The 13717-nt window shown below is 39.1% G+C and overlaps 1 protein-coding gene across 1 annotated transcript in view; it reads left to right on the forward strand.

Moving 5' to 3' along the window:
* Positions 1-10544, forward strand: part of LOC126183938 (trichohyalin-like) — a 47715-nt gene extending 37171 nt beyond the window's left edge. Inside the window, exons 3-4 of the mRNA XM_049926286.1 lie at positions 4315-4490; positions 10489-10544. Coding sequence (XP_049782243.1) covers positions 4315-4490; positions 10489-10544 — 232 coding nt within the window. The remainder of the gene's footprint in view (positions 1-4314; positions 4491-10488) is intronic.
* The last annotated feature ends 3173 nt before the right edge of the window (positions 10545-13717 follow it).

Here is a 13717-nt window from a genome sequence, read left to right on the forward strand (position 1 = left end):
ATTCTGGATAGTGTTTTTGTGAATGTAGTTCATTGCCAAGTCTACACAGATCTTGGAAGACAGGTGGTAGTTTCTTGTGCCACACAACATGCTGCATACTTCTGGTTATTCTGTCTCTCAAGAAATATCATGATATAAATCCTCAGCCAGGCCAACTTAGAAACAGCCACTCAGAGGTACCACTATTCTTTTAACTTTCTCAAGAACACTCACAGTTCCACCACATCTCACTGATTGGCCCGTGAAACATCAGGATGGGACTTCCACTAACACTAGCATCTCACACTGTATTTATTATAAGCTGTCGATTTTCTCACCAGACGAAATTAGCGGTCCACTGGTATTTAAGACTGCCTTCAGCTGAATATTCTTTGAGATATGACTATGTGTTAAAAGCGACTGCATTCTGTGGATTCTCTGATGTAGAAGCGTATCAGAGACAGGCAGTCATTGTTTACTGTTCGTTCCTTGGTTTCTTGGCTCTAATGGTAAACATGTCAGCAAAGGTGAAGGAAATGCACGACAGGAGGAAACGTGCTGGCTGGTTAGCAGGTAGAGCTACTTTGTCACAATTTTAACATTTTTGTGGAACTATGTTGGTGTACAGGTAGTTCATGTCCCTCTCCCAAATGGAAGATTGCAGGTGAAGGTGCTTCAGGTCTCTTGTCAAGCTGACTGAACATCATGTCTTCCTGTTAAAGGTCCAAAACATCTTCAGTAACAGTCATATTTCTCCTAGTGTGGTCACCAAAATACAAATGACCATTAGTGCAGATGTCCATGAGGTATGGGATGACTGTCAACTCTGGAATCTTTTATCATCTTAGAGGATGTGTAATGAAGTGTGTTTTGGGATGAAGTACATTGTGAGGGACTGTTGCTGTAATGATGATGAACCAATGTTTCATCATTTTCACTTCTGTCTTCTCTTCATATTAGGCAGCAGTAACATTACTTCCTTTCTGTCCCTCAAGAATATCCAACTGGTGCATATCACCACATGTATTTTCGAACACCAGCCTCCTCTGTTGCCTCAGTGCTGTGGTGAAGTGCTGTTCTTCTCTTCGGGATTGTCCTAGTAGTGACTGCACCAATATGGGGTTACAAGTTTCCATTATTCCTCGTTACTTCTTATGATGATAATTCTTTGAAGACCTGGAACATTTCCCATTTTATGTGGTCACCTACTTTATTTTCCATGCAGAGCAATGTCCCGAACTGCAGACCACATTGTTCCCAAATGAGTCATTATGGGTGAATGATGGTAGGAACACTGTCGACACACCCATTATGGTCTATTCTGTTCTCACCATCTCTTTGCGCTTTGTCAGCCTTCATACCCAGGGCTTATTGTGAAGTTTGTGAGCACAGATTCTTTCAAGGATGGATTACCAGCCGTCACATAACCCACAATTAGGAGGACCACATTTTTCTTACAGGTTCACACCCCTAGGACTGGCTTCACTGCGTCTATGGAGGCCTCCTCCCCCTGGAATGTAAGATTAGAGAAAGAAAATGAATGACACCCTCAGGCCTTGCAACCTAATACCATCGGGGTCGAAAAAATCAAGAGTTGGCCAAGAGAGGCCAACAGGAGAGAGAGAGAGAGAGAGAGAGAGAGAGAGAGAGAGAGAGAGAGAGAGAGAGAGAGAGAGAGATGTCTGCAAGTAAGCAGAAGCATTGTCAGCAGTTAGACATGTGGTTATCTTTTGAAAGATTGTCTAAGGTTATTTGACGCACAGAAGAAAGATTCTTGCATTAAGGGTTAGACTAACTATTATTTAGGTTTTTCTTGCATGGATTGTTGAGTAACATCATTTTCCCATCAGTGCATAAAAAAATAAAGATTATGCTTTAATAGTAACAGTGCTGCTATCCAATAGCATTAATTTTTACAACACGCATACACTTTACAGAGACTTTTTACATGTTGCATCCAATTAACGTTGAAAGGTTTATGTTTACCTGCTACAAGCAGGTTACTCCTTTGCTAAAAATAGAAACTACTACACATGAAAGATTTTCCTCATTTTAATAATAGTTGAAATAGCTACACTATATGTTTGATGTGGTAATACAAAAGATGATATTCATCGTAAGCAAATTGAAATCATTCGATAGAAATGTTACAATCTTTCTAAATTACATATTCAATGTGTATCTATAGAAAAGCATTGTACAGCAGTAACACACTGCATGTTTAGCACAAAGCTGGGAGACTTTACAGATGATGAGTCACTATCAATTGAGAAACAAAATGTTTTGTCATGATTTTAGCTCATGCATGTTTGGATAATGACATTTCAACTAAGACAAAATTTATAGATTTTTTACATACCTAGGTTATATAACACAGTAAAGATTTTTAGGAGTTCCTCTCACGTTTCCCCAATACTTACAGAGGCAGTGAAGGTTTCCCTAAATAAAGTTTAAATAATGACATTTAGAAGCTCTAACAGTCTACACCATCTTAGCTAATAATTTTTTCATCTACAGCTTACCAACTTTGAGTAACAGTTGTTATACGTGAGGGGACAGTCTTCAAATATTCCACAAAAGGAAACTTTTTAGCCTGTACATTTATCATATTACTGGCCAGTTTGGACTACCTCACTACTGTCAAGTGCCTATGAAAACACATACCGCCACAGAGCAATACGTAATTTCTACCGTCGAGGGAAGTCAAAAATGTATTAATGACAATCCAAATTTCAATTTTCATTATTGGCCATTAGTTAGAACTACATGAATAGTGTACACTATGTCCCACGTGATGTGGCACACAAATTATCAACCTACATATGAAGCCATGTATGCATAATAGCACACTCCTTATGAAATGCCGATTGAAGGGCATGAAGTAGCCCCAGATCCGTAAGGCAACTTAACTTACAAAGGTTCTGTCCTTTCACTTCAGAACAACATTGTATCATTTGCAAATCACAACAAATCTACTAGTAACATCAACATACAGAGTCAAAATCTAGTTAGATGTTTTAACTTCTGGCAAAGATCCAAAGACAACATATAGGTCTGTTAATATATGAACCTGTGACTGACTGTATAATATACATCCTTAACACAAACAAAGAATGTCTTATATGTAGCTGGGTAAGAGTTTCTAGTAACTGAGGAATATCATTTTAAGTATTTGCATGTTCCATAATATGAAACCTAAATACTGGATGTTACATTAAGGGTAGAATACATTTTCTGCATCAGTGCTTTACAATTTCCTGTAGTTCATAAATCTCCAAATACTGTAATGTATGCTGGAAGTACAAAATATGACTGTGTCATTTAATTTAACTTCATGAAGCTCCGATTGTTGCAAATATTTGTAGACATTTTACAATGCTTGCAAGAATTAACAGTAATGTAGGAGCTTCAGTAATGGCAATATGAAATACTTATGCTGCCTTTCAAAGGGACCAAATTTATATAATGCAAAATTCGCGAGTGTGTTAGTTCCAGTAATAAATGTAAATTTAATGAAGAAAAGTGTGCATTTTGCAGAAATGTCGGTTGGTATTGTGACCAGTTATGTATTACGTGTTATATTGTGTTAAAAGTATCTGAAAAAAACTGTGATGCATCTATTAACTGTGAAAAAGAAACCATGTTGACGATCGGTAAACAGAACAGCATGAGTTCCGCAAATAAAAGCAAACAATCCGAAGTCTGTGTGAAGTGTAAGAAGTTCGACGTATTTAGTGATGGGAAGTGCATCTCTTGTTATTTAATTATGAAGGTGGTAGTAAAAAATGAGAAACTCAGTGTTTGCTTAGCATCAACTTCATCATACAGCCACGAAATTGCGCTTCAAGAAATAACAAACAGCAAACTATGCTCATGCAGAAAGAAAGTCGTTACAGGTATTATGTGCTTTAAGTGTAAAATTGTTTATCATTATAACTGTGCAAAGGTGGACTCAAAACAAGAGATATGGAAATGTGATAATTGCGTAAAAGTGGGCACTATAGACAGCAAGGAAGAAATAATTTCCGTGTTGTTAGAAGAACTGCAAAGACTGAAAGCTGAAAATGTCACATTGTCTGCCAGAAGTCAACAGAACAAAAGTGAATCCCAAGAAGAGAGCACAAATTGTCACCAGCCCAAGAAGATACCAAAACATCTCGTTTCTCAGCAGTTATATCATCTGAATACAAGCAACCGTTTTAGTGCCTTAAGTGATAAAATTGATGAAACAGAGAAATCTACTCAGGTGGTAGGACGAGTCAATGTTCCTAAAAATTCGACAAAAAGACCAATTGAGAGTCAGCGAACGAATAAGATTTTATTACTATCGGACAGTCATGGGCGAAACTGTGCATCATTGCTAAATGAATTTTTGAAACCCAAGTACTACACATCATCTGTTGTTAAACCAAATGCATGCCTCAGTGGTGTAGTTGAAGGGGCATCAGATCTTACTAGTGATTTCAATTTGGACGATGCAGTTATTATCCTTGCAGGAATAAATGACATTCGTAAGAAAAACAACTTTATTCCAGACTTAGAAAAGTTGACTGCAGCACTTCATCATACAAAGCTATTGTTATGTACCGTTCCCTACTGTTATGACAAGCCAGAAGTCAACGAAACAGTGTACAGATTTAATGAATATATAATGAATTTGTCATCTAATTTTGTTAATGTGAAAGTAATTGATGTCAATTTATTCTTGCAAAGGCCTGATTACACTAATCATGGACTACACCTGAACAAAACAGGAAAGCTCAGACTGTGCAGGAACATTGCTTCATCAGTATCAAACCCATGGAAACGGTGTGATGTAGTAAAAACACTTACAACCAGCTCTGCAAGAAAGGTCAGATTTTGTACCGGTACTGTAGAAACCAATTCATGCCAAGATAGACAGGGAACCAATGTGAATACAAGAAACAGATGTATAGCTGTGTCTCACCCTGTCACTGCCAATGACATATTAATACCATATGATGAAGTTCCACCCAAAGAACCTCAAGGACTGGAAAATAATTCCGATGCAGTATCTCCAAGGATAAAAGGTAATCCCCGATTTTCTACGAGAGAAAGAAGAATTCCAAAAAGAAACAGTGATTTTTTTATGGCCAGCACCCACCCGACCTCACCAACGACATCTAGTGAACAAATCTCCAGCTGCGACATAGGTCTTAATGTATCCAACACAGTTTTGAGTGCAACGGGGACTAACGGTGTTAATGGACAAGCAGACCAGCAGAAGGACAGTAGAGGTAGCTATAAGAATCTTATTATTCTTCATCAAAATATCAGAAGTCTCAAAAGTAAATTAGAGTTTTTATCTGTAAATTTAGGGGACATGGACACTGTTGACCGTCCTCATGTTTTATGCCTTACTGAGCATCATGTAACAGTTGGAATTGATGGGCTGCAGCTTGATGGGTGTGATCTAGCTACTCATTACTGCAGAACAAGTAAGGAGAAAGGTGGTGCTGTAATTTATATAGACAGTAAAATCATTTATAAATCTTTAGATCTAAGTAAGTATTGTGTAGATCAACATTTTGAAGTTTGCGGGACTGAAATTTCTGCAAAGGACATGTTACTTACTGTGCTTGCAATTTACAGAGCTCCAGCAGGGAAGTTTTGCATCTTTATGAATAAGTTAGAATCTCTTTTGACCAAATTGTTCTCTAAAACTAGAAATTTAATAATTGTAGGTGACTTTAATGTCAACTTCTTAACTGATAACAACCTCAAAACTGACCTGGACCACTTAATGAATTCTTACAACTTGGCTGCGATGGTTACCTGGCCCACTAGAGTTACAGAAAATTGCAAGAGCCTTCTAGATAATATTTTCATTGACAAGAATAGAGTCAACAGTGCTAGTGTGAGCAAAGTAATTTATGGCCTGTCTGACCATGATGGACAACTTCTGAAAGTAAATAACATCAGTTTGTGCAATAAAATCTCCCACACCTATAGGTCCTATAGATGTATAAACACTGAAACTGTGTCTGCCTTTAACGACTATTTGTCACAGATAGATTGGGAGCCAGTGTACAGCACATCAGATGTTAATGATAAATTTAACCTTTTTTTAAATGAATTTATATCTGTATTTGAAATGGCTTTCCCAAAAAAAAAACTGTCAGAAAGAACAATGAGGTTTCTTCCAGTAAACCATGGATTACTGGAGGTATAAAAATTTCTTGCAGGAATAAGAGGGAGTTACATGCCTCACTAAGAGTATCAAATGATCCCCTTGAAAGGTCTCATTTTAAGTTATATTGTAAAATTTTAAAAAGGGTGATAAACAAATCCAAGAGCCTGTATATTAAGTCTGAAATTGATAAATCTGAGAACAAAATAAAAGCAGTTTGTAATGTTATAAAGAGAGAGAGTGTGGCAAGAGTAACAAGAATGTTATTACCACAGAGATAAGCTATAAGGATGAGGTTATTCATAATCCTGTAACAGTTTCCAACATATTCAACAATCACTTCATAACTGCAGCAGAACAAGTAGGTTGTAACGGTTCCTTAAATGCTGCTACGCATTTATTACACAGAGCTAACCCTAACACGTATGACCCAATTTGTATTGCCCCAGTTACTATTACTGAAGTTAAAAATACCATCAAGGCCTTAAAAAATAAAAATTCCACTGGTATTGACAACATTTCACCAAAAATACTGAAGCATTGTAGTGACCACATATGTCAAGTCCTGTGTCACATTTTTAATGAGTCTATCCAGCAAGGTGTTGTCCCAGAGAGATTAAAGCTTGCCGTTGTGAAACCACTTTTCAAGAAGGGTGACAAAACTAATTTATCTAACTACCGTCCAATATCACTACTAAGTAGTTTCTCAAAAGTATTAGAGAAACTAATGTATACAAGAATTGTAGAACATCTTAACAGCCACAACATACTCAACAGAAACCAGTTTGGTTTCCAAAAAGGTAGATCAACTGAGCAGGCTATTTTTTCTCTCACAAATGAAATTTTAGAGTCAATAAATAATAAAATGTCACCTATTGGAATTTTTTGTGACTTGTCTAAGGCCTTTGACTGTGTGGACCACAACATTCTCTTACATAAGGCTAATTTTTATGGCTTGCGAGGTAGCATTGGTAGATGGATAGAATCATATCTGCAAAAACAGAAAACAGAAGGTGATAATTAATGGTGCCAATGATAGTCCCATTTCTTCTGATTGGGGCACATTAAAGTGTGGTGTGCCTCAGGGGTCCATCCTAGGACCTTTGCTTTTCCTTATCTTCATCAATGATCTCCCACTTTGCACAGACACCGAGTGTAAATTTACTCTTTTTGCCGATGACACCACTATTCTTCTTGAAAGTCGAACTAACAGTGACCTAGAAAATAAATGTAATGCTGTACTCGTTGACATCCTACACTGGTTTAAGTGCAACGGACTAACTCTAAACATTCAGAAAACTCAGTATATGCAATTTCACACATCTCAACAAGAAAATGAAGTATGCCACTTAAACTGTGGTAACCAAAATATACTACACTGTGAATCATCTAAGTTCTTGGGCATTCTAATTGATGGCAAGCTGAACTGGTCTGAGCATATCTTAGACCTACATAGAAGGCTCAGTGTGGCAACTTATGCTCTGCGTGTAATCACCCCCATTGGTGATGAGGACGCTACTAAAGCTGCCTACTTTGGTTATTTTCATTCTATCATGTCGTATGGCATAATATTTTGGGGCAACAAGCCTTTAGCCAAAAAAATATTTACTGCACAGAAGAGAGCTGTTAGAATCATGAGTGGTGTTCATCCAAGATATTCTTGCAGAAGTCTGTTTCATAAGTTAAAAATCAAAGAAAATATGAATTGAGAGGTAAGTGTTAATATTTGTGTTTCTAACAACCTATCTCTTTTTAAAACTAATAGTGAATGTCATGATCATAATACTAGGTCTAAAAATGATCTACACAGGGATCTGAAACATTTAAGTCTTGTTCAGAAAGGTGTTCATTATTCAGCCACAAAAATTTTCAACTCCCTTCCATCAGGTATTAAAGATCACATTAATGTCTTACCTACTTTTAAATGTAAATTGAGAGAATACCTAATGGTAAATTCCTTCTATTCTCTTGATGAGTATCTACAGATAAAGCAATGATTTTTTATACTGATAAAAATTTGTTTGCTATAGATCACATTAACTGTTTAATTTGGAAAATGTACTATATTTCCTTTGTAGGTTAAAATCAAATCAAAGGTATAGCTCAAGTAATATAAAACAATACCTAAAAACTTATTCATAATCTTATGGTACATTTTTGTCATTTTATATATGTGTATTATTTGTTTAATTTGGAAAATGTACTATATTTCCTTTTTAGGTATTGTTTTATATTACTTGAGCTATACCTTTGATTTGATTTTAACCTACAAACTTATTCATAATCTTATGGTACATTTTTGTCATTTTATATATGTGTATTATATCTGTTGTATGTAATCATGACTCATTCCACATCCTTGTGATTTATCACAATACGGATTAATGGAATACGAAATAAATAAAAAAAATAAATAAATGACTAATAGTTACAAATGTGAATAATGATACTTTTTGGAACACAAAATATTTTGGAGAGTGCTTCTGGATAACACACTCCAAGCACAGAAATTCTGATTTCAGTAACTACTTTGACAAATACAAATTTGTACTACTAATTCAAGTTATCAGAATGTAAACTTACATGAAATCTATTTTATTTTACACACTTTTAAATACATATCATACAACTGTAATACAGTGTGAACAAGTCATATCAAACCAATGAACATGTCAACAGAAATGTTTAACTGAGGAAACTATGGCTTCTTGAGCTGATAATTCTTTCGTCTGACAGGTGAGAGTAGCGAGAGGTTACTTTATTACAACTGGTTTCAGTCATTTACCATCCTCACAGTACCGGTATTGCGTAAAAAAACTAAAGAAAAAAGGGTGCACATATTCTTGACATATATATGCCATAACGAAAAAAAGCAGTGTACCAACCCTAACTTATGTAAACACACAAAACTGCCATGTCATAAGCAGCTCACTCGCTAAAGCTAGTCATGTCCAATGTAATTACATCATGTCAAGGAACATAAATGTATTACTATGTCTTATTTATGAAGTCTAATATTATGAAGAGATGGCAATCTGTGTGTCAATCAATCTTAAACAAGTGGCCACCCCTAAGCTTATACATAATCGCATTAAATTGCCAAACAAAAAATACAATAAGTGGTTTGTAATGTAACCATACATCAACCTTTTTATTAGTCTGTTTAGGACAAGAGGTGGGATGTTAATGTTAACAGGCACTCAGTATTTCAGATATTAGGAGTGCGTCTAATATTGATACATGCACAGTTGTTCGCTTCAAAGGAACTGAATTACAGTAGTGTGCACAAATATATATTTACAGGAAAATATATCATAAAAAGCCCACAAATTTGTGATGTAAGCTCTCCTAGAGAGATTAAAATGCACAGGAGTAACAATACATTCTTGTGTAGCTGCCCATGAAGATCAGAGCATATTTTTCTACTAAGTATGTCGATGTCTACAAACTACTATGTCATGTACTTAATATAACCTATTTAATATCATGACTGGAACAAGAGTCATATCACATTACAATTATTTCTATGTTCTCAAAGCTTCAACAGTATGCAATAAAAACCTTGGATAGTGAAAAGGCTAAAGGACACAAAGCAGGAATGTAATACATATGTTGCTTTAAGTCTTAATTTCAAAAGCATGTGACAATTCAAAGGAAAGTGAAGTGTGGTAAACTCACATTGGTAATACAGTTTTCATAAACCTGGATTCATTGTAGCTCAAGCAAACCTTGAAAATGATATGGAAGGCCACAAACAAACTACGGAAAACGTTTGCTATTGGGTTTCCAATTGCTATTATTGCTTCTAGTAACTAAACTTCAAATTGTTTGGAGTAGTTTTACACACTGCAGTTTCTTTGAACTTCTGTTACTTTGAAAATGATGTTTTAAATGTCTGCTATTAAGACTTTTGAAAAGGTTTGAATTTATAATCAATGTTTGTTGGAAGCAGCTAAGTGCTCTCATTATGAAACACTGGATGAATATATTGTGTGTTTTTTGTGCATCTTTATCTGCACTGGCTGAAGACATTCATGCCGTTTTAAGAAACTTTTCTACCTATGTTTAACCTCTGATTCAAGATCATACCTCTTACTGACTAAATTAGGACAACAGTTTCATTTTCAGTATTTTTTTAAATTACTGACTGCATTTTAAAAAGGAATATTTCTGTTGACCCAGGACACTGTCAGATAAGCAATATGAAACTGGTACTGCATGTCATGAAGTTAGTCTTTTGGTAATATCAATGGAATAGGGTTTGGGGAAAAAATGCCTCTGTGTCTGTCCTCTGATTTCTGATAATCATCTGCCTGCTATTGTGAATGGTGTTGAGTACAAATTTACCGTGTTTGCAGATGACAGCCGTATTCTAATGGAATATCTGAGAACAAGTGGCACATCTGAATTATAGCCTCCTTGAGCTGTACTGCTGGTGCCATGGGAATCAAAAGGAGTGCAATGTGGAATGAAGTGATGGAGGCCAGTTCAGCAGGACAATGTCTGCAGTATATGAGCAGTGCTGGCTTGTTTTGAGTAAATGGCATTGGTTTCATTTTGCTGATATACCAGTGCTTACCCAGAATGATATTCTTACTTGCATGGTAAGACTTCTTACAATTGGGATTGAGGCCAAGATTGCTTAAGATTATTAAACTTCCTTCTGGAGTAATACGGTGTCATTTGTGGCTGGCGAAGGACTAATTCTGTACCTCAGCTTGTACATTCCAAGACATTTCTTTAAGGTAAGAGGAAGAAGAAGTTAGCCAAGCCACGAAAAGGTTTAATTCCCTGGAGCTTTTTCCATGAAGAGAAGACCTCTATTAAGCCCAAGGCTACACCACTTCCTGACAGACAGCAACACAAAGAGCGGAAGGAATGGAAGAACTTGCAGGCCGAGGTACGAGGATAGCTGTCTCAGCAGCAGTATCAGCAACGGCATTTCCTATCAGATTGTCGTGACCTGGGACCCAGAAATACATCACAGTGGCTCCATAAAGGGTTAGCAAGTGAAAGATTTCTTTGATCTGTTTCACTAAGGGACGGACAACATACAGCACACACTGAATGGTATAGAGTCTTTTTTTTTTTGTGGTTTTAGGGCGCACAACTTCAATGGTCATTAGCGCCCTGACTACTCTAAGAATGCACCGCGAGGCACAAGTTGACAACAACAACTAAAAGGGAAAACACGATAAAAGACAGACTGACAGGCATAGGATTAAAAAACAGCATCATCAAATGTCCTGAGAGAGGTTTGTCAAATTGATAGAACGAAGAACACGAGCAACTGCTCGTGGGTCATCCGCTAAAATGGCATCGAAAGTACTTGGCAGGTTAAGATCTAGACGCAGTGTGTTAAAATATGGACAGGACATTAAAATGTGTCGAACCGTCAGCAAGTGCCCACATGGGCAGAACGGCGCTGGCGCAGCCGTCAGCAGATGGCGATGGCTGAACCGGCAGTGTCCAATTCTTAACCAGGCCAAAACTACCTCCTCCCTTCGAGAAGGGCGTGAAGAGGACGTCCAAGCCACGGGAAGAGGTTTTAAGGCCCAAAGCTTGTTGTCGGTAAGTGCAGCCCAATCGGCATGCCACAGCGACACAATGCGCCGACAAATGACCCTGCTAAAATCGGACGAAGGGACACAACAAGAAGCTGTCCCAGGCTGGAGGACCGCAGCCTTGGCCGCGGCATCTGCAGCTTCGTTCCCAGGGATACCGACATGGCCAGGAACCAACATAAAGCTAACCGGAGAACCGACGTCCACCAGCTGCTGAAGAGAGCGTTGGATCCGGTGTACGAAAGGGTGAACCGGGTACGGATCACTGAGGCTCTGGATGGCGCTCAGGGAGTCTGAGCAGATGACATAAGCAGAATGTTGGTGGCGGCAGATGTAAAGAACAGCCTGGTAGAGGGCAAAGAGCTCAGCTGTGAAGACCGAACAATGGCCATGGAGCCGGTATTTGAAACTTCGTGCCCCGACAATAAAGGAACGCCCGACCCCGTCATTGGTCTTAGAGCCATCTGTATAAATGAAAGTCATGTTGATGAACTTCGAACGAAGTTCCAAAAAACGGGAGTGGTAGACCGAACCGGGGGTGACCTCTTTTGGGTGCGAGCTGAGGTCAAGGTGAACGCGGACCTGAGCCTGGAGCCAAGGTGGCGTGTGGCTCTCGCCCACTCGAAAGGTTGCAGGGAGTGAAAAATTAAGGTGTTGAAGGAGGCGACGAAAGCGAACTCCAGGGGGTAGCAGGGCAGAGACATACAACCCGTATTGACGGTCGAGAGGGCCGTCAAAAAAGGAACGATAAGACGGATGGTCGGGCATTGACAGTAGCCGACAGGCATACCGACAAAGCAGTATATCGCGCCGGTAGGTGAGTGGCAATTCGCCAGCGTCAGCATGAAGACTCTCTACGGGACTAGTATAAAATGCTCCGATCGCAAGTCGTAAACCCCGATGTTGTATGGAGTTGAGGCGGCGTAAGATGGATGGCCGTGCAGAGGAGTATACGAAGCTCCCATAATCCAGCTTGGAGCGGACGATCGACCGATATAGACGAAGTAGGACAGTTCGATCCGCTCCCCACGACATACCACTGAGAACACGGAGGACATTTAAAGAACGGGTACAACGGGCGGCCAAATATGACACATGTGGAGACCAGCTAAGTTTCCTGTCAAATGTAAGGCCTAAAAATTTGATTGTCTCCACGATTGGGAGAGCAATGGGACCGAGTCGTAAGGACGGTGGGAGAAACTTTGTAGCGCCAGAAGTTAATACAGACCGTCTTCTCTGCAGAAAAACGGAAGGCATTGGCGACACTCCAGGAGTAAAGACGGTCAAGAGAACGCTGAAGACAGCGCTCCAGGACACGTGTACACTGCGCGCTGCAATAGATGGTAAAATCGTCCACGAAAAGGGAGCCTGATACATCAGCTGGGAGGCAATCCATTATTGGATTGATCGCGATGGCGAAGAGAGCGACGCTCAAAACTGAGCCCTGTGGCACCCCATTCTCCTGGCGAAAGGAGTCGGACAGGACAGAACCCACACGTACCCTGAACTGTCGATCCATTAAAAAGGAACGAATAAAAAGAGGGAGGCGACCGCGAAGGCCCCATGTATGCATGGTGCGGAGAATGCCCGCCCTCCAACAGGTATCGTAAGCCTTCTCCAAATCAAAGAACACAGCCGCGGTCGGGCGGTTCCGCAAGAAGTTATTCATAATGAAGGTCGACAAGGTAACCAGATGGTCAACAGCAGAGCGGCGCCTACGAAATCCACATTGTACATTGGTAAGTAGGCGTCGAGACTCGAGCAGCCAAACCAATCGAGAGTTAACCATTCGCTCCATCACTTTACAGACACAGCTGGTAAGCGAGATAGGTCGATAACTGGAAGGCAAGTGCTTGTCCTTTCCCGGCTTAGGAATCGGGACAATAGACTCGCGCCAGCATGCAGGAACATGTCCCTCAATCCAGATGCGATTGTATGTACGAAGAAGAAAACCTTTACCCGCAGGAGAAAGGTTCTTCAGCATCTGAATATGAATAGAATCAGGCCCTGGAGAGGAGGACCG

This window comes from Schistocerca cancellata, chromosome 4 (genome assembly GCF_023864275.1).
Source record: "Schistocerca cancellata isolate TAMUIC-IGC-003103 chromosome 4, iqSchCanc2.1, whole genome shotgun sequence".
Taxonomy (NCBI): domain Eukaryota; kingdom Metazoa; phylum Arthropoda; class Insecta; order Orthoptera; family Acrididae; genus Schistocerca; species Schistocerca cancellata.